Source organism: Papio anubis, chromosome 3, assembly GCF_008728515.1.
Source record: "Papio anubis isolate 15944 chromosome 3, Panubis1.0, whole genome shotgun sequence".
NCBI classification, from domain to species: Eukaryota; Metazoa; Chordata; class Mammalia; order Primates; family Cercopithecidae; genus Papio; species Papio anubis.
Genome location: NC_044978.1, coordinates 38,242,744 through 38,264,229, shown reverse-complemented (window position 1 = coordinate 38,264,229; position 21,486 = coordinate 38,242,744). Strand labels below are relative to the sequence as shown.

At 39.9% G+C, this 21,486-nt stretch overlaps 1 protein-coding gene across 12 annotated transcripts in view; it reads right to left on the bottom strand.

Moving 5' to 3' along the window:
* Positions 1 to 4,111: 4,111 nt before the first annotated feature.
* The window catches only part of SH3D19 (SH3 domain containing 19), a 203,526-nt gene continuing 186,151 nt past the window's right edge, over positions 4,112 to 21,486 (bottom strand). For 11 of the 12 annotated variants that reach the window (XM_031664231.1, XM_031664233.1, XM_031664232.1 and 8 more), the window contains 6 exons: positions 19,082 to 19,140; positions 17,073 to 17,275; positions 16,361 to 16,413; positions 12,182 to 12,368; positions 11,621 to 11,718; positions 4,112 to 6,009 (listed from right to left, as the gene is read on the bottom strand). In XM_031664231.1, the coding sequence (XP_031520091.1) occupies positions 5,893 to 6,009; positions 11,621 to 11,718; positions 12,182 to 12,368; positions 16,361 to 16,413; positions 17,073 to 17,275; positions 19,082 to 19,140 (717 nt within the window). In that variant the 3' untranslated portion in view covers positions 4,112 to 5,892. The remainder of the gene's footprint in view (positions 6,010 to 11,620; positions 11,719 to 12,181; positions 12,369 to 16,360; positions 16,414 to 17,072; positions 17,276 to 19,081; positions 19,141 to 21,486) is intronic. The other variant, XR_004182652.1, reaches the window with a different exon arrangement.

Here is a 21,486-nt window from a genome sequence, read left to right as displayed (position 1 = left end):
TACAAAAAATTGGCTGGGCACGGTGGCTCATGCCTTTAATTCCAGCAGTTTGGGAGGCCAAGGTGGGTGGATCACCTGAGGTCATGAGTTTGAGATCAGCCTGACCAACATGGTGAAATCCTGTCTCTACTAAAATTATAAAAATTAGCTGGGCATGGTGGTGGGCACCTGTAATCCCAGCTACTTGGGAGGCTGAGGCAGGAGAATTGCTTGAACCCAGGAGGCAGAGGTTGCAGTGAGCCGAGATCACACCATTGCAATCCAGCCTGGGTTGACAAGAGCGAAACTCCATCTCAAAAATAAAAATACAGATACAAAAAATTAGCTGGGCATGGTGGCAGGCACCTCTAATCCCAGCTACTCCGGAGGCTGAGGCACAAGAGTTGCTGGAACCTGGGGATAGAGGCTGCAGTGAGCCAAGATCACACCACTGGACTCCAGCCTGGGCAGCAAGGGTGAAACTCCGCCTCAGGGGGAAAAAAAAAAAAAAAAAAAAGAAGTCAAGGTAGAAAAATTATTGCAGGTGTCAATTCCTCGAAGTGTATAACATCCATCCTAGCCCTATTATTTTTTTGATACGTATTATTTTTTGATATGTATATGTATATATATGTATATATGTGTATGTGTATACACGTTTGTGTATACGTATATGTATATACATATGTGCATGTGTATGTATATATACACACGTATATGTACATGTATAAACACACGTGTATACATGTATATATACATATACACATGCATACATATATAAATATACACATACCTACATATATGTATACACAAACACACTTTTTTTTTTTTTTGAGACAGTGTCTCTGTCGCCCAGGCTGCAGTACAGTGGTGTAATCTCAGCTCACTGCAACTTCCACTTCCCAGGTTCACGCAATTCTCCTGCCTCAGTCTCCCCAGTAGCTGGGATTACAGGCCCGTGTCACCATAGCCTGGCTAATTTTTGTATTTTTAGGAGAGACAGGGTTTCCCATGTTGGTCAGGCTGGTCTTGAACTCCTGACCTCAGGTGATCCACCCGCCTTGGCCTCCCAAAGTGCTGGGATTACAGGTGTGTGAGTCATAGCTCTCGGCCAGAGGCCAATATTTTGGTATTGTCAGTTAATTTTTGTGAAACACAGACAGACAACCAGTAGGTAATATTCCTGCCAGAATTATGAATGTAAAACATTACTTCTCCTAAAAAATATTCAATTACTGCCTAATTTACAGTACTTGAAGATAAACAATCTGTGGTATACACATAATTAGAATTCCTTTAAAAAATCAGAATATGTCTCAGACTCTGAAATATAAATCTGTTAGCTTAACAGTGCTTTGGTTAATCTATTAGACTCCAATATACTTATATAGTATTTTGTGTTATATTTTAATGAAAATCTAGATTTATGATTGCTCTACTGTTACCAAGGGTACAGCTCTACAAAATACAGCTGTACAAGATCTGATGTTCTAAATATTTGAATATTTTCTATTAAAGAGAAAAAGGAATCCCCATTAGTGGATCCATTCATGTTTCAGTTTCTAGGTGACATCAATATAAATTGTCCACATAAAACCAAGAAGCTGACAGGACTTTTCTTCCTGAAGGATAAAACTTCAAGGCTTTAATACATACTGTGTAATTCTTTCTAATCATTAAGTATTAGAGGCTGCAACCATTACAGGCCAATGAAACAGATCAATTCTTCTTGTTTAACTGCTAAAGAGAAATGTATCACGTTGCCATAATAAATGGAAAAAGAACTCGATTGGAAATCCGCAGAGACAGGTTTTACTTTAGGCTCTGCAAGTAACTGTGACCTTAGGCAAATGATTTAACCTCTGCAAGTTGAGCTCTGGTCTCCAAGGGCTCTCTTCTGTGGTGTAACAGGATGAGCTCGCAATTAAGAGAGAGGCCCCTAGATGGTGGTGTTGTTCTGAATCAGGCTTTCTATTTTTTTCCTCCTATAATTACAGTGAAGTAAAAAGGCACAAGTTAGAAAATGACTTCACGTTAGTTCTGAAAAAAATTCAGTTGGCTGGGCAAGGTGGCTCACGCCTGCAAACCCAGCACTTTGAGAGGCCGAGGCGAGAAGACTGCTTGAGCCCAGGAGTTCAACACCAGCCTGGGCAACATGGTGAAACTCCATCTTTACAAAAAATAAAAAATTAGGCTGGATGCGATGTCTCACACCTGTAATCCCAGCACTTTGGGAGGCCGAGGCGGATGGTCACTTGAGGTCAGGAGTTCAAGATCAGTCTGGCCAACATGATGAAACCCGGTCTCTACTAAAAGTACAAAAAAATTAGCCGGGCACGGTGGTGCATGCCTGTAATCCTAGCTATTCAGGAGGCTGAGGCAGAAGAATCACTTGAACCTGAGAGGCAGAGGTCGCAGTGAGCCCAGATAGTGTCACTGCACTCCAGCCTGGGCAACAGAGCAAGACTCCATCTCAAAAAATAAAATAAAATAAAATAAAATGAAAAACAAAAAGCCAGACATGGTGGCACATGCCTATAGTCCCAGTTACTTGGGAGGCTGAGGTGGGAGGAACACTTGAGGCCAGGAGTCTAAGGCTGCAGTGAGCCGAGATCATGCCATTGCACTCCAACCTGGGCAACAAAGTGAGACCCTGTCTTGGAAAAAAAAAAAAAAAATTCACTATGAAGAATTCATTCAATGGCATTCAAAATGACATTGAATCATGAATCATATGGCTCATGTGCATTTTACATTAATTAAAAGAAATAAACCATTAATGATTATACCAAAGTGAACATATTACCTTATAATTAGTCCATATAGTCATCATTATTTTCTCTAGGTGTATTTAGGTAAGCTTAAGAAACTGAGTAAAAACTAAGCAATGATTGTTAGGAGTACTGATTTACAACCCTATAGAAAAATGATTTTTTTTCAAATGCCAGTTCTACTAATAAATTCTGATAAGCACACTTTCTTTCATTTTGAATATTACAGACTGAATTCAAGACCTGTGATTTCTATGAGCACAATGACAGATATATTCCATTACCCTTCCAGCCATGTAAACAAGGGCATCTTTTAAAGAAAAATGCTTTTAGTGTCCAAAGGATAAGAATAATATATTAAATGGCTTCTCTAGGTTTTTTTTCACCTGAGTCTGCTTGCTAGGAAAGGCTTCTCTAGGTTTAACTTATCAAAGAAAAAGGATTAAGAGATTCTAGTTTGAGGAGGTTTAGATTTTAACCTAAAATTCCTGAAAGGAAACAGAATGCATTCCTATTTCTCGCCCATAAAATTCACTGAGTATAAAAATTATGTTTCTCCTTAAACATGGTCAGTCTTGCCTTGAATTCAATCAATATGCAGAATAAGAAAGTACCTATGAGAGCCCATATATTAGCTTTTTGCTTCCTGTCAGTTGGGTGGGTAATGAGTGGCAAGCACAAAATAGAATATGAGAGTGAAATGACATAAAACTGTGAATTTTGTTTCAGTATAGATTTATGTCAAAAATTAAAGTGGAAAGATATTGAGTGAATCCAAGATGATATCGCTGTATGTGAAAGTCATCCATCCATCCATGCATGCATCCATCCATCCATCCATCCATCCGTGCATCCATCCACTCCAACCAACCAACCTACCCAACCCACCAACCAACCTTTATTGAGCCTGAATGGTGCAAAAGACTAGAGATACAAAGATAAATAAGATACTACAGGCCAGGTGCAGTAATACCAGCACTTTGGGAGGCTGAGGCAGGCAGATTGCTTGAACCCAGGAGTTTGAAACCAGCCTGGGCAACATGGTGAAACCCTGTCTCTACAAAAAGAAAAAAAAAAAAAACAAAAATTAGCTGGGCACGCTGATGTGTGCCTGTAGTCCCAGCTACTCAGGAGGCTGTGGCAGGATAATCACTTCAGTCCAGGAGGCAGAGGTTGCAGTGAGCCAAGATTGCATTGCACTCCAGCCTGGTCAAAGGGAATGAAACATGAAACCCTGTCTAAAAAAAACAAAACAAAAAACAAAAACAAAAAAAAAAAAACCCCAAAAAAAAAAAATATATATATATGCCACCTCTACCACCTCCATTCTCAAAAAACTCAGTCTAGTATGAGAAAGGGACTTTGAAAGTTCAGTTCAGTTTATTACAGTGTCAAGTAGATTTACAACTATTGCACTTATCATTCTGCTGACAGAAGGCCAAAATTTAAGATGGAGATTTTCCTCTAATAAGGATAGGTTTTCAGAATCTTCAATATAAGATGTTAAAATTATAAAGGCAAAGATATACACCTCATGTTCCAGTCCATATCCTTCCTGCTGTTGTACAGTTTGCTGCAAATGATAATTTAATTTGGATAATGCTTTATATAATTGATTTCTCATGAAATTACTTTTGAGTGAAATTTGACAAGAATTTTCTTTATACTCTCTTCTTTACCAAAACGTATTAGAAGTCCCCATAGTCCAAAATAAAATGTAACCACAGAATGGGGAGACAACTTTAGTCAAACACCAAGTAAATGTTACCTTCTTTGTCGAACTCCAGGTGGTATTCATGTAAAAGTGTGGTCATTGGTTGCCTAACTTTTTGGACAATGGGGAAAAAAAACAATAAAAGCTAAAATGTGGTCCAGCATATGAAACTCTTCTCAAAAACAGAAGAAGGTCATGAACATCGTTGGGAAAATGTTTCACATTTCCAATGAAATTCTATTCCATTGATCTGTTTGGAAGATTGTCTTCAACCTATTTGGCCCTAGTCCATAAACTGTAATTGATTCAGTCATGTAAAGAACCACTTTTGTCTTAAGCTTAGAATTTATAACAATGGAAAGCAGGAAAATGGTTTTTCATTTACTCTAATAATTGTGCAGGGATGAGCTAGGGAAAAAATAAAACAAAAAATTACCAGTCTTCTGTCCTCTTATTTTTCATTCTGATTATATCACAAAGAAATGAGCTGTGGAGGTTTGGCACTGTTTTCCATCTTAACAGTTGTTCTGTATTCTAAGATTTTATATGTGATTCATAATGTACTACCATAACAAGACACAGTTTTTATATATTACTGAAATAATGCAAAGAAAATGAATTTTCCTTTGGGTCCAGTAATTGTCAAAGGAATGATTGCAGATTCAGAAAATGTGCTTTGTAATAACCCTGTTAACATAAAGTATACACTGAGGAAAAAAATAAGTATGGCACATATATGGAAGGATTAGTTGTATTAGCAAGGCATTTCAGGGATGGTTTTGGTTCTTTAGACTAAGTAAGATACATCCAATTTAGACCCCCTTCAAATCCTTAGACAAATGGGAATCACTTGGTAACATAAGGATTGTTTTGGTGGGCAGGGGCCGATTTCACCATGTGCTTACAAACGCTCCTGAAGGAAGGATTTGCTCTGGTAATAAGGTTGATATGCTCAAGCTGTAAGAATTAATTTGAATGTCAAAAATGAAATTTAGATTGCTAACCATGTCCTGATAGTTACAGCATGTAGAATATTAAATGTTCTCTTTTTAAACTAAAGTAAAAAAAATGAAGAAGCATGGTTAATTCACTTGTGCTGATTAAAACAGACGTCCACGTGCAGCTTCTGCGTGTGAGCCTCCCATGCTGCCATGCATGCCACCAGATGCTTTCCCTTCGCCTTGCTAATCCCACTAGATGTTTTCCTCGGTAGAACCCTAGCTCATGGGTTTCCATGTGCATGTTTCTATTGTAATGAAAACTATCTACAAAATCTAGACGTTTTCTGCTTTCAGAAAATTCTAGTGTACCACGTACGGCTTAGATATTTCTTTTTCAGTTAAAAAAAATAGTGCAAAAACATATCTGATAGTCAAGGTGATAGTTCAAGTGAGTTCTTGTGCCAAGGAACACAGTCAAGCTTCTCCTCTAGCTCATCTGTAGAAACTGTATGTAGTTTTTGGGAAATATTCCAGATTTTCCCATTAGTTCTCCACTCATCCAGTCATCATCTACAGATTCCAGCTCTGTTATTATATCTCCAGCCTGTAAGACAAAAGGAGTTAGAATTATTGGTTTCTGTTGAGAATAAGCATAGTAAATAGTGGCCTACCTAGGGCAGCATGAATAATCTCTGTATAACTCATTTATCTTGATTGCTGAGAGATTAAATGACAAAGATGATCTATACCTAATGATGCCCTTTGCTTGTATGCCTCTATTCCTTAAATCTCATTCCTTTGCCATTGCCACCCTTGCTGCACTTTGATTTTCCTGCTTATATTTTGTGCCTCTCAAATTCACCACTCCTAATCTAAAATCCCTCTTGAACAAATAATACTAGTTACCACACACACACACACGATTATTTATTGAGTACCCTCTATGTGTCAGATACTTTTCTGGGCACAATTAATATTCCCTCATTCTACAATGGGAAGGCAAATAAGCTGGCAGAAGAGGACAGAAAGCATGGGATTGCCAACTCATTAGGGCCATCAAGGGAGGGCCTCACTGAAGGTGTCATAAAGGCAAAGACTTGGAGATGAGAGAGAGAGTCATGTGCTTCCTGTATGCCTTGTCTTATTCTGTGTACTTCACAGGAACTAACTTATGTAAACACCACCACAGTCCTAGAGATGAGTATTGTGTTATCCTCATTTGAGAGATTTTTTTGTTTTGTTTTGTTTTTTGAGACAAAGTCTTGCTCTGTCACCCAGGCTGGAGTGCAGTGGCGCAATCTAGGCTCACTGCAACTTCCGCCTCCCAGGTTCAAACAATTCTCCTGCCTTAGCCTCCCAAGTAGTTGGGATTACAGGTGCCCGTCACCACGTCCAGCTATTTTTTGTATTTTTAGTACAGACGTGGTTTTACCACGTTGGCCAGGCTGGTCTCAAACTCCTGACCTTGTGATCCGCCTGCCTTAGCCTCGCAAAGTGCTGGGATTACAGGTGTGAGCCACTGCCCCTGGCTGAGATATATTTTTATAGATTTCCTTATTTTAGTGAAAAAGAAACCAAAACTCAGATAGATTATAACTTGCCAGTGTCACATGTCTAGTTAGTGGTAGAACCAGGATTCAAATCTAGTGCAATTCCAGGGCTTGTATTCCTAACCACTAGACTATGTGGCCGCCACATTTTACAATGGTCCTTTTTACTTAGAAAGGCTTTTACTATAATTGCCTTTTATCAATACCCAGAGCATTTTGCACTTTACATTTATTCTTGCACATAATGGCATTTCTCCTCTGCCATTTGGTTTATCACATTCCTCCTATGGCCCCAGTATCTTTTTTTTTTTTTTTTTTTTTTTGAGACAAAGTCTCGCTCTGTGGCCCAGGCTGGAGTGCAGTGGCACGATCTCGGCTCACTGCAACCTCCACCTCCCGGGTTCAAGCGATTCTCTTGCCATGGCCCCAATATCGAATTTGCATTTTTTCCCATCTTAAAGAGCTTCACCTTGACTCAGGACACTGATTTATCTTCATCAGGTTAGTCAAAGGGGCTGTGTGTCTTATTCATGTGCAAATTAGAATTCCTTCAGCAGATGAAGACATAATTATTTTGTTCTTTATGGTTTCTAAACATTTCTTAGAATCTGTGTTTAAGATGGCTACAATAGTCCAAGATGACTCTGGCTACTGTTAAGAATACCTTTATCAGGCTAACAGGATTTATTTGTAGCCTTAGTATATTACCCTCTGGGAAAAAAAGTGGCTTGATTTAAGGGTTTTCTTTATGGAAAACGGAAAGGAAACATGCTATCAGATGTTATTAATTTGCTCTGCTAAAATCTGTAAAACTTCTGGCAATTCAAAGTTTTTGTTATAAATAAGTTCCTTCTGGTTCCTAAATTATAATTTAATAGTTAACTGAAGCTATTTTTTTAGGTCTGGTCCAAACCTACATACCATGTCAGTTTCCTAGGGCTAGGACTATTTGTTTTTTTTTTGAGACGAAGTTTTGCTCTTGTTGCCCAGGCTGGAATGCAATGGTGCGATCTTGGCTCTCTGTAACCTCCGCCTCCCAGGTTCAAGCAATTCTCCTGCCTCAGCCTCCCGAGTAGCTGGGACTACAGGCGTGAGCTACCACGCCCGGCTAATTTTGTATTTTTTAGTAGAGACGGGGTTTCTTCATGTTGGACAGGCTGGTCTTGAACTCCCGACCTCAGGTGATCCACCTGCCTTGGCCTCCCAAAGTACTGGGATTATAGGCGTGAGCCACTGTGCCCAGCCAGGCTAGGACTATTTTTTTTTTTTTCTTTTTTTTTTTTGAGACAGAGTCTTGCTCTGTCGCCCAGGCTGGGGTGCAGTGGCCGGATCTCAGCTCACTGCAAGCTCAGGCTAGGACTATTTTTAAAAATGAGTTTTGGCCGGGCACAGTGGCTCACGCCTGTAATCCTGGCACTTTGGGAGGCCGAGGCAGATGGATTGCCTGAGCTCAGGAGTTTGAGACCAGCCCAGCAACACAGTGAAACCCCGTCTCTACTAAAATACAAAAAATTAGCTGGGCATGGTGGCACATGCCTGTAGTCCCAGCTACTCAGGAGGCCGAGGCAGGAGAATTGCTAGAATCCAGGAGGCAGAGGTTGCAGTGAGCTGAGATCACACCTCTGACTGTATTCCAGCCTAGGCAGCAGAGCAAGATTCCTTCTCTAAAAAAAAAAAATCAGTTTTATCTATTAACATTTTGTGGATATTTAATAAAACTGAAAGCAGTGCAGAATCCCTTAATAACAATAACAACAACAACAACAATTCTAGAACTATTTTATGGACAACCATTTGTAAAATGAAATGAAGATAACCTGTTTTCTGGAAGATACTGTGCATTCTGTTATTTATATTGACATAGTTTAAATGAAGACCAAAATAACATCCAAGAAATTTGAATTCAGATTTTCACTTGCAGTAAGTTTATGTAAAGATAAAAGGAATACATTTCGAGCCACTGACTCTCAAGGACTAAGGCAACCGTTTTCTTTCTTCTTCTTTTTTTTTTTTAAATTTTATTTTAAAGATCAAGACATTAAAGGAAAAAAAGGGAACTGATAGAAGGTTACGAATTTTTAATTTTGCATAGCTACAGCATAAGAAATACCTATCATTTATGGCTGGGTGTGGAGGCTTATGCCTGTAATCCCAGCTTTTTGGGAGGCTGGGGCGGGTGGATCACTTTGAGCTCAGGAGTTTGAGACCAGCCTGGGCGAGACCCAGTCTCTACAAAATATACGAAAAATTAGCCAGGCATTGGCGGCTTGCACCTGTAGTCCCAGCTACTCAGGAAGCTGAGGCTGGACAATCGCTTGAGCCCAGGAAGCAGAGGCTGCACAGTGAGCTGAGATTGCACCACTGCACTTCAGCCTGGGCAACAGAGTGAGACCCTGTCTCAGAAACAAAACAAAACAAAACAAAACAAAACCAAAAAAAAAAAAAAAAAAAAAGGAAGAAGAAAGAAAGAAAGGAACGAAAGGAAAGAAAGAAAGAAAGAGAGGCCGCGCATGGTTGCTCATGCCTGTAATCCCAGCACTTTGGGAGGCCGAGGCAGGCAGATCACGAGGTCAGGAGTTTGAGACCAGCCTGGCCAATATGGTGAAATGCCATCTCTGCTAAAAATACAAAAATTAGTCAGGTGTGGTGGCGCACATCTTTAGTCCCAGCTACTTGGGAGGCTGAGGCAGAAGAATCACTTGAACCCAGGAGGCAGACTGAGATCGTGCCACTGCAATCCAGCCTGGGTGACAGAGCAAGACTCCATCTAAAAAAAAAAAAAAGAAAGAAAGAAAGAAAAATATCTATTATTTGCTAACAATATATTATAACAGAAATGACATTTAATACAAAAAGATGCAATAACATTTTATTATTCAGAATAAAGTAAAACTCCATCACAAAATAGGAAGCTAGCAACCTTATGCTGACATATTTCAGTCAAGGTATCCCCCCACTTATCCCAACAAAGGCTGCACATACCTGATTCTGGTATTGCCTTGTTTTTCTCTTTTTCTTTGTTGAGATAGGGTCTTGCTATGTTGACCAGGCTGGTCTTTTTATTTTTTATTTTTTGAGACAGAGTCTCGCTCTGTCGTCACCCAGGCTGGAGTGCAGTGGTGCGATCTCGGCTCACTCCAAGCTCTACCTCCTGGGTTTACTTACGCCATTCTCCTGCCTCAGCCTCCCGAGTAGCTGGGACTACCTGCGCCTGCCACAACGCCTGGCTAATTTTTTTTTTTTGTATTTTTAGTAGGGACGGGGTTTCACTCTGTTAGCCAGGATGGTGTCGATCTCCTGACCTTGTGATCTGCCCGCCTCGGCCTCCCAAAGTGCTGGGATTATAGGCATGAGCCACTGCGTCCGGCCATTCAGGCTGGTATTAAACTCCTGGCCTCAAGTGATCCTCCTGCTTTGGCTTCCCAAAAGTGTTGGGATTAGAGGTGTGAGCCACTGTGCTCGGCCTTTTTCTCTTCTTGTTGTAGGCAAGTGAAAACCCTGTTTGGCTGTCCACTGTTTTAAACCACATCTTGTCCAATCATTCCTTGATATGTTAATTCTTTCTACAGCATCCTTGTCTCTGACTGAATATCTTCAATGCTAGAGAATTTACCACTGTCTGACACAGGCTATTTTTACAGCAGTGACTACTAAAACCACCCTCCTTCTTCTAGCACTGTTTCCAAAGTACTTTCCTCTGACCATGGTCCAGTTGTGGATTAGGGAAATAGAATCATGAAAATATCTACTTTTGGCCAGGCGCAGTGGCTCACGCCTGTAATCCCAGCACTTTGGGAGGCCGAGGCGGGTAGATCACGAGGTCAGGAGATCGAGACCATCCTGGCTAACACGGTGAGACCCTGTCTCTACTGAAAATACAAAAAAATTAGCCAGGCGTGGTGGCGGGCGCCTGTAGTCCCAGCTACTCAGGAGGCTGAGGCAGGAGAATGGCATGAACCCGGGAGACGGAGCTTGCAGTGAGCCGAGATTGCGCCACTGCACTCCAGCCTAGGTGACAGAGCAAGACTCTGTCTCAAAAAAAAAAAAAAAAAAAAGAATAAAAGGAAAAAAAAGAAAGAAAAGAAAATATCTACTTTTACTTTAAGAAAAAATTAGGCATTTCTTCGGTGAAAAAAAAAAACAAAAACGAACAAACAAAAAACCTCTGCAAACTAGCTCAACCTTTTGGGACTATTTCCCCAAAGCTCTGGTCACTGCCTTTGTGGACAAGAATTTAGTGTCTTATAAGGCTACTATGCTACTAGCGCAAATTGTAGCAGGTGCTATCTGATTCTCCATCAGTTTCAAAGACATGTCAATGGCAGGCTTGGAAGGCCATGTAGACGGTCATCTGTTACTAATAAAAAGCCTAATATTACTGAGATGTGATGATGTAAGACCAAGGAACAGGGGATTACTTTGGGGATGTATGGGGGTGTAAAGCCAAGGTTTTCTCTAAGTACCTTAATGCCTGGTTGATACTGTAAATTAACAGGCCTATTTGCACTATTCACTTTCTGTAATGTCTTCCCTTATAATTAGGGTCGGAGATCTCTTCATTCTTGAGTAATGATCAATATTCCACCCAAATGTTCCATCCTTCAATGGAAAACATTTCAAAAATTATAGTGCTTTATGTAGTTATGAAGAGATACACATTCTGACCTTGAAGGAAAGCTCATCTTCATTCTCCCCTCGGAAATCATATAAGGCTTTGGCCTTCCTCCCCTTCGGTACTATGGCCGACATACTTTTTGCCTCAGCTGTGAAGACATAAAAAATTTAAATATATAGAAACACAGTGGACTAAAACACAAATCTAACATTTAAAAAAAAAAAAAACCCTTGTCGCTCTAAAAACACAGTATTTTCTCTTCAGAGGTAGTGATATTAGGGATAAAAAACATTTTTAAAAACAGTATGTTCAGTTAATTTTGAACTTATTTAACTTTCAAGAAGATGAACAATGTCCTCTTAGCAGGGAAAAATTACATAAACTGTTTTTATTAGATGGAATATTAGCCATTATTTAGTGAAGACATTTTTATCTTTTTTTTCTGTAACTCTAACAAAGTATATGAATGTAGTTTGCATAACTTCATGTATCAACTCTTTCAAATATAGACAGACAAACTGAGCATGGCCAGAGGGGAAAGGAATGTATATAGTTTTGAAGGTTTCAGGCACCCCGTGAGGAGTAGCACTCATGTCTTGTGGTTGTCATACCCGGGCAGGGCCTCACAAACACTGCTGGGAAGATCCCCTCCCTGTCCTGCAGTCTGCCCCTGCACCAGTCAGAATCTAGACGTTCCAGAATCTGGATCCGGTCTCCCCTCTTGAAGGATAAGTCATCACTGGTCTCTGCTGTAAAACTGTGAAGAGCTTCACACCATTCTGCAGAAAGACTGTTAACCTGTTATCAATTAGAAGTGTGGTCAGAAATGTAAGATTTTATTTGAAATTGAGTTCCACAAAGCTTAAAGAGTAGTGTGGAAAAAAAGCTAAGTGGTCTCAAGATTTCAAAGCCTGAAGACTTCTTTAAATTATCTAATACCTTATGTTGCTATCAAGTTTCAGAAATAAAGGTTTCCAATAATTTTTTCTTAAATTATAACTCTAAATGACAAGTGTGATAGAATTTGTGGCTTTTCTGCTTTTGAGGGATATATAAAGCTTAAGCAAACACTTTTTTCCTTTTCTTTTCTGAGACAAGTTCTTACTTAGTAACCCAGGATGGAGTGCAGTGACAGAATCATAGCTCACACTGCAGCCTTGACTTCCTGGGCTCAGGCAATCCCCCCTCCTCAGCCTCTCGAGTAGCTGGGACTACACGTGCGGCCACCACACCCGGCTATTTAATTTTATTTTTGCAGAGATGAGGTCTCACTATATTGCCCAGGCTGGTCTTGAACTCTTGGCTCAAGTGATCCTCCCAGCCTCCCAAAGTTCTGGGATTACAAGCATGATCCACCTCACTCAGCCAAAAAACTTTTTTCTTACTATGACCTATTATATTGTTATATTAAAGAATTAGGTCAAAGCATAAAATATTTATGCACAGTATTTGACACTATGAAAAAATTCTGATAAAGTAATTATCAGTGAAGCTCTTCTTTATTTAAATTAGGAAGGATCAGAATGGGTGGGTCTATTAATTCCCAGGTCTTTACTTGATTCAGAGACTATTAGATTCCATAGCACAGAACTTCATTAATTCACACTTTTAATTTTATGAGGTGTTGTTAACTCTGAGATTGGCAGGATAACACCCAGATGTGGTGGGCTAGTGTAAGAATGCTTTTATCCCAGGTACATTAGAGAAAGGTTTTGCTCTGTGAAGAGGCAGCTCTGCCAATTTGGGATGGGAACCCTATGTTCAAGATGCTCAAGCAGACAGTAGAGGATAATGAAAAGGCTTTTTTTTTTTTTCCTGAAATGGAGCCTCGCTCTGTCGCCCAGGCTGAAGGGCAATGGAGTAATCTTGGCTCAATGCAACCTCCGCCTCCCGGATTCAAGCAATTCTCCTGCCTCAGCCTCCTGATTAGCTAGGACTACAGGCGGGCACCACTACACCCACCTAATTTTTGTATTTTTAGTAGAGACGGGGTTTCACCATGTTGGCCAGGCTGGTCTTGAACTCCTGGCCTGAAGCAATACACCTGCCTCGGCCTCCCAAGGAGCTCGGGCTCCCAAGGAGATTACATGAGCGAGCCACAGCGCCCGGCCAGGACAAAGGCTTTGGAGCTAGCCAGGCAAGGGTTCCAGACCCAGTTCTGCCACTTCTTAACTTCGTGACACTGGGCAAGATGCTTCTCTTCGCTGAGGCTCAGCTTCATCTTGGGGTTACTAAGAGCATTAAATGAGACAATGCATGTCTAACATTTAGCCCAGTGCCTGGCACATCTTAAGTGCTCAATAACTGATGGCTTACAAAACAAAAACAAAAAGCAAGCAAACAACATTAACCTTGCCCTCTTGCTCCTGCACCTGAGTAATCAACCCTAAAGGATGGAACTTATCATTCCTCAGAAATGCAGGCAACAACCATGTGAACATTTCCTTTTGGAGAACTGTAGTCAGTTTCCTTCCTCTTTCACTGTATCAGTGGGTAGGGACGAAAGGGTAAGGGGACACACAGGCCAACTACAAGTGACATTTTCACAAACACAATCATCCCATCAGGCTTAACTCTTCTAAATTTGTCACAAAAAAACAATGGAAGGCCGGATATGGTGGATCACCCCTGTAATCCTAGCACCTTGGGAGGCTGAGGCAGGTGGATCACTTGAGCCCAGGAGTTTGAGACCAGCCTGGGTAACAAAGTGAGACCCTGTCTACAAAAAAGACAAAAATTAGCTGGGAGTGGTGGTGTGTGCCTGTCATCCCAGCTACTTAGGAGGTTGAGGTGGATTGCTTGAGCCTGAGAAGCAGAGGTTGCAGTGAGCTGAGACCTTGCCACTGCACTTGGCCTAGGCATCACAGTGAGACACTGTCTCAAAAAAAAAAACAAAAAAAAAAAAAAACAAAACAAAAAACAAACCAAAACCAAAACCAAAAATAAACAAACAACAACAAAAACAACAATAACAAACTAAAAAACAACAGAAGGTACCACATTCCTAGTACCTTTAAGCACTTCTGGAGTCATGTTACAAAGTGTAAAAATTTTAACCCATTATTTTTCTCTTTCTCATTATACAAATGAAACAATTTTTCCTAAATATTTGGTAAGTTGAGAAATGTATAAAGAAATGGAGGAGGCTGGGCTCAGTGGCTCATGCCTGTAATCCCAGCACTTTGGGAGGCCGAGGTGGGTGGATCATGAGGTCAGGAGTTCAAGACCAGCCTGGCCAAGATGGTAAAACCCTGTCTCTGCTAAAACTACAAAAACTAGCGAAGCATGGTGGCAGGCACCTGTAATCCCAGCTACTCAGGAGGTTGAGGCAGGAGAATCGCTTGAACCCGGGTGGCAGAGGTTGCAGTGAGTCAAGATCGCGCCACTGCACTCCAGCCTAGGCGAAAGAGTGAGACTCCATCTCAAAAAAAATAAAAGAAGTTGGGGGGGAAAAAAAAACCTACCCATGTATATAATCTTACTACCTAGATGCAATTTAATACTAATAACTTGAATAATTTCCTTCCTATCTTTTTATGCTATATATTCAATTTTATATCCCCTTTCCCTATATGTTTCCTCTTATGACATTTAAAAAATGATTTTACTTTATAAATCTAGTTTTTCATAGATTTAGTACATTCTCCCAATAATGGTCATATTTAGGTCATTTCCAATTTTTTCTTATTATATTAGCACTATGCTCATCTTTGTGACTCAACCTCTTATTTTTTATCCTTTTCTTTTTTTTTTTTTTTTTTGAGACGGAGTCTCGCTCTGTCACCCAGGCTGGAGTGCAGTGGCAGGATCTCGGCTCACTGCAAGCTCCGCCTCCCAGGTTTACGCCATTCTCCTGCCTCAGCCTCCCGAGTAGCTGGGACTACAGGTGCCTGCCACCTCGCCCAGCTAGTTTTTCGTATTTTTTAGTAGAGATGGGGTTTCACCATGTTAGCCAGTATGGTCTCGATCTCCTGACCTCGTGATCTGCCCGTCTCGGCCTCCCAAAGTGCTGGGATTACAGGCTTGAGCCACCGTGCCCAGCTTTTATCCTTTTCTTAGGGTGATAATAATGTGTACTTTCTCTCTTTTTTGACACTCACATGCGTATAATTGCTTGTTTAGTGTTGAGCTGCACTGAATCTTTGTTAACTGAATAGGTTAAATGGTATTTTATTGCTGTCTTATTATATATTTTCTTGATTACTAGAAAGGTTAAATATTTTTTCAATATTAGCCACTTATTGTACCTCTTTTATGAATTCTCTAGTCATGTCTCTTTTTCATTTTCTTTCTTTTTGTTTTGAGACAAAGTCTCGCTCTGTCACCCAGGCTGGAACGCGGTGGTGCTATCTCGGCTCACTGCAACCTCTACCGCCGGGTTCAAGCTATTCTCCTGCTTCAGCCTTCTAAGTAGCTGGGACTACAGGTGCATGCCACCACACCTGGTTAATTTTTGTATTTTTAGTAGAGACAGTGTTTCACCATGTTGGCCAGGCTGGTCTCGAACTCCTGACTTCAGGTAATCCACCCACCTTGCCTTCCCAAAGTGTTGGGATTACAGGCATGAGCCACTGTGCCCAGCATCTGTTTTCATTTTCTATCAGGGTTTGCATGTCTTTGTATGAGCTCTCTATATAACATATATTAACCATCTAAGTAATTTATTATAAACATTTGTTGTATAAATTGGAAAAATTAATTCATACTATATTCTCTTAATAATTATGATTTTAATAGTCCTCCCAGTTTGAACCTGGCTGTCACTATAGTCATCTGTTCAAGCAGCCTACCTGAGAGTCTGAGCCAGAATCTTCTTTTTTGGTTTTCAGTGGTACCTTTGTGCCTACATTAAAAAAAACAAACAAACACAGGAAGTCAGAACATTAGATGTGAAGGCCATATAGTATTAAAAATAAATGGTTGGGGTGGGAGTGAACAGTCTGGGATTCCACACCAGGCTCTTCATGTATTGCCTATGTTGCCTTAACCTGTACTACCCTCACTGAGCTTGTTTAGTTAATTGTAAAGTAAGCACAATTATTTATAGTCTACATACATTAGTGACAGTCTATAGTTCATTTCTGTTTAAAAGTCTTTGCTATTTATTTATTTATTTATTAGAAACAGAGTCTGGCTCTGTTGCCCAGGCTGGAGTGCAGTGGTACAGTCATAGCTCACTGCAGCCTCAAACTCCTGGTCTCAGGTGATCCGCCCACCGTTGCCTCTCAAAGTGTTGGGATTACAGGTCTAAGCCACCACACCCAGCCTCTTTGCCATTTCTTGTATGAAGTTATTGTTAATTACCTAAAATACCAAAACTAGCTCTTTGAGAGATGCCCACAAATAATGTCTATCCCACACAAATTCTCATTTTAAAATCAGTTTTCCTTCTACCTTAAAAATATGGCAATATGGATTATTATACAGCTGAAATATAATGCTATTGTTTGGTTTATTTGAATTAGGACATGACATAATAAAAAAAAAATTCTCTATACTCACTTAAAACATTTGCACCAGAGGTGGGAGAATCCTCAACAGGCTCCACAAAGTTCAGGGGGAAAATCCCAGTTCTGCCTCGAACTTCTCCTCTGGCCCATTCCTCATTCACGTACTCTTTAAGAATAATAATTTCTCCCTCTGAGAAACTCAACTCATCCTTCTGCTCTCCAATATATTCAAACCGAGCAACACATCTTGAGCCTCTGAATGAAGAACACGTTTTGTGGATTAGACTAGAGAGTGCTTTTAAAATGCTTAAAAACCTTCATTCAGTCTTTCAATAAGTATTTATTCTGGGTTTACCATGGAATAAGGTATACTAGGCTAATTTGAAATTATTCCATGAAAAACAGTAAGTTACACTTTTAATTAACAGATATGAACCTATTCACTCAAAAAGACTAAAGCTCAAGGTCAGAGTGCACGCAGTTGGGTGGTTAGTTTACCCTGCTGTGTCTTTTGATCATCTTACTCCCCAGTCTCCATATGTTTGTATCCTTGGGCCACAGCAATCCATGGTCCAGTCTGAACCCTTTCAATCATAAATGCACTGAGTTGAGGAGTGTTAACCCTGAGAATCTCAGGGCAAGTCATCAAATTTCCTGACTACTAATCAGGGCAGAATGCAATGGGCATTAGCTGGGCAAAGTCGATGCTCAATTAATCAGTGAGTTGGCCTTAAAAACTAGGAGAAGGTTTAAAGAAAACAGAAACTCGGCATATCATAACACACAGTCTTGGACCTAACCCTGTTGCCTTTAAGAACGACTTTTGTATCGCCTTTAAAAGGGCTTCATTTCTGACATTTGGGACAATCCTTACATGATCTGCAATTCTGACTGAAAATAAGATAAAAGCAGAGATAAAATCGTGTCTCTAGAAGGTGTGCTTTAATACTAATCCCTAAATTTGAGGGTTTAGAAAGGAAGTTTCAACAGCAACAGGCCAAGGAGAAGCAATTGCCTAAAGAGAAAAGGTTGATTCTAGCTCTAACAGAATTCTGATTTAAGTCAGATCAATGTTTCAATGACTGTAAAAGCCCACTTCAAATTCAACCTGCTGAGACACAGTATATGCTGCTTAAAAATAGAGAAAAACTGAATCTGAAATAGAATTCAACTGCTGTGGATCAGAAGTTTTCTTATTTGTGATAACCTTTGCATTTGTTTTCTAAAGTCCTCTGGGAGCATCTCCTTATGTCTGACCTATTCATAGACAGGTTTACAGTCTTCAGCAGGTAATGAATTCTATTAATTTGCTCATTTAACTGGAATGTAAAGTTGCACTGTGGCAGTGTTTTAAATCACAAAGGAGTTACAACGATGCATAAAAGGGTATATAAATTCAGGGAAAGGTCCTCAACTTAACTCTTCCTTCATTTTCTTCTAGTTCCTCTTAAAAACAAAAAAATACAAAATGTCTAGCAGTTATTGTAGGATTCATATTTCTACAGGATTTAATTATTTCTCATGACAAAAATACTTGAACCTTCTAAAAACTGGGTAGATAACACCAGAAGGCCAAAATAAAATGCAGTAAATGATGAAACTATCTCTGCTCATGCTAAGGCCAGGCTGCAGGAAGCATTGGCATAGACTGTGCTTTGCTGCTTTCTCTATGTTCTGCATTGATGTTGGAGAATTGCTTAGGTAAGCTTCTATCAGCATGTTCATGATGTATTTTCATCAGAATTTTAACCCATTGTCACCTTTTAAACAAGTTTTCTTTGTAATTAAAAAGACAGTGAGAATCGGAATAATCACCATGTGAAGTGTTTTCTTTTAAAATAAAGAATAAATAAATAATAGAGAGGGGTTCTTGCTATGCGGCCCAGGCTAGTCTTGAACTCCTGGCCTCAAGCAATCCTCCCACCTCAGCCTCCCAAAGTATTGAGATACAGGTCTGAGCCACCATGCCTGGCCTTGGAGTGTTTTAAGCTTGATAATTCTTCACGATATAGATGGTTATCTCCTTTGTATTTTGTGCAAAAGGACACAAATAAAACTTACTTAACACAATGAGATGAAACAGATTCTCTTTTCCCATTTCCTCCTTCTGGAATATCAATCTAGTAAAGACAAAATCAAGGCAACAATTATTTTTTTTTCAGATTTTCGTAAGATAAATTTAAGGTTAAGTAATTAGAAAGTGCATGATTGAAATGGATTTGTTTAGCTAGGTGTTAATCTGATTAAGAGGAACTACAGGTGCTAACTGGTAAAAAAAATCCTGAATTTGGATTAAAAAAAAGTATAACATGTGAAGTAGCCTTCCTTGAGTAGCCAATCAATTCTCTTATTTGCTGGAATAACCACATTAATATGACTCTAATTCTGACTGAATTTTCTTTATCCCCCCGCTTTTTTTTTTTTTTTTTTTGAGGCAGGGTCTAACTCTGTCACCCAGGCTGGAGTGCAGCGGCACAATCAGAACTCACTGCAGCCTCGACCTCCCAGGCTCAAGTGATCCTTCTGCTTTAGCTCCCCCAAGTAGCTAGGACTACAGGTATGTACCACCACACCCGGCTAATTTTTGTATTTTTAGCAGAGACAGTTTCACCATTGTTGCCTGGGCTGGTCTTGAACTCTTGGACTCAAGCAATCTGCCTGCCTTAGCCTCCCAAAGTGCTGGTATTATAGGCGTGAGCTGCCACACTCTGCCAGCTCTATCCCATATTCTCCAGGTTGAAAACTGCAGCTGAGAAGGACTTAAGATAGAAATCAGGCATTAGGCATTCACAGTGCCACGCATTAGCTCTACCACACCTACTCCAAGTGTTGGTAGAACCCCGCAATACTTTTCTGACCCCAAGATAAAATATTTCAGTAAAACTTTGGATTCTTGGGCCAGGTGCAGTGGCTCAAGCCTGTAATCCCAGCACTTTGGGAGGCTGAGGTGGGTGGATCAGGAGTTCGAGACTAGCCTGGCCCGGGCGACAACTGCGAGACTGTCTCAAAAAACAAAACAAAACAAAACAAAGCAAAGCAAAGCAAAGCAAAGCAAACAACTTGTGGATTCTCTTCACATTTATAACTGGAACATTTTCCCGCTTCAACATGAATAGGGAAGGAAGAAAGGAATCTGTATTTAGCAAACATCTATTAAGTGGCAAGCACTTTATTTTATTTTATTTATTTTTTGAGACAGGGTCTCACTCTGTTGCCCAGGCTGGAGTGCAGTGGCATGATTATGGCTCACTGCAGCCTTGCCCTCCCATGCTCACACCATCCTCCCACTTCAGCCTCCCAAGTAGCTGGAGTTGCAGACACCTGACATCATGCCCAGCTAATTTTTCAATTTTTTGTGGGGACAGGTTCTCACTATGTTGCCCAGCCTGGTCTTGAACTCCTGAGCTCAAGTGATCCTACCGCCTCAGCCTCCCAAAGTGTTGGAATTACAGGCATAAGCCACTGTGCCCTGCCAAGCACTTAATGTAATATCTTATTTACAAGGCTCAGTAGAGGAGGGCTGGGTTGTGATAAAATATTTGGCTATAATGCATGCAATCTAAAACTACTTAAAGCTTGAGGTTTATATTAAATAAATCAGTGCCTTCTTGATGAATTTTAAAGGTTTGAAGTTTTAAAACAATTTTTTAAACTTGTGGGCTTAGAAATAACACACTAATAATGTGGCAGATTCTGTGTGATTGATTTCAGTGTGGTAATTGTGCTTTTTAAAGTACTGCTACATCGGGCAGAAGAAAAATGAGGAAGAGTGCTAAAACAAACATTATTCTTAATATTAATTTAGAGAACATAGTTGAACTTCTCCAAAGAATCAAGGCATAGATAAACTGGACAATTTTTAATGCCTACCCTTCATAATCCAAGAGATTCAAATTCATTTCTATTTGAAGAATTCAGATTTTCTGTTAGTCTTGTTTTCTAATTTTGTGATGTAATGGAATTTTTTACTTTTTCCTTCCAAATAAGCTGTTAATGCAGTTAGGCTAGATTTTTTTGATATTTCATAGTATCATAAGTTATATCAGGGACGGAGTCATCCTCTTCCAGTGATACAACTGTGTCAGGGCTGTCTGATTTTATCCCCATATTTCACAGCCATCTGGGCTTACACACAGCTCTCACACACAGGAATGTTTTCACAAGTTAGGCTGTGAGGGTATATAAAATTCTGGTGCTTTAATATAATTATTCTAATCAGATTAGAAATTATTTTGTGGGCACAACCATTAATGAACCACTATCTACAATACAAATACTTCTGTATTCCCAAATAGATTTTTTTTTAAAAGACAGAGATAAATAAGAATGGAAAAGATGAAAGAAACCCAAACCAAAATGTACTCCAAAGAAAAGAAGTGGTACCATAACCTCAGAGGACACCTCTACAGGATAATCTAGTATCATTCAATTCATGTTCACTAAATGTCTCAAAGAATTACCATATA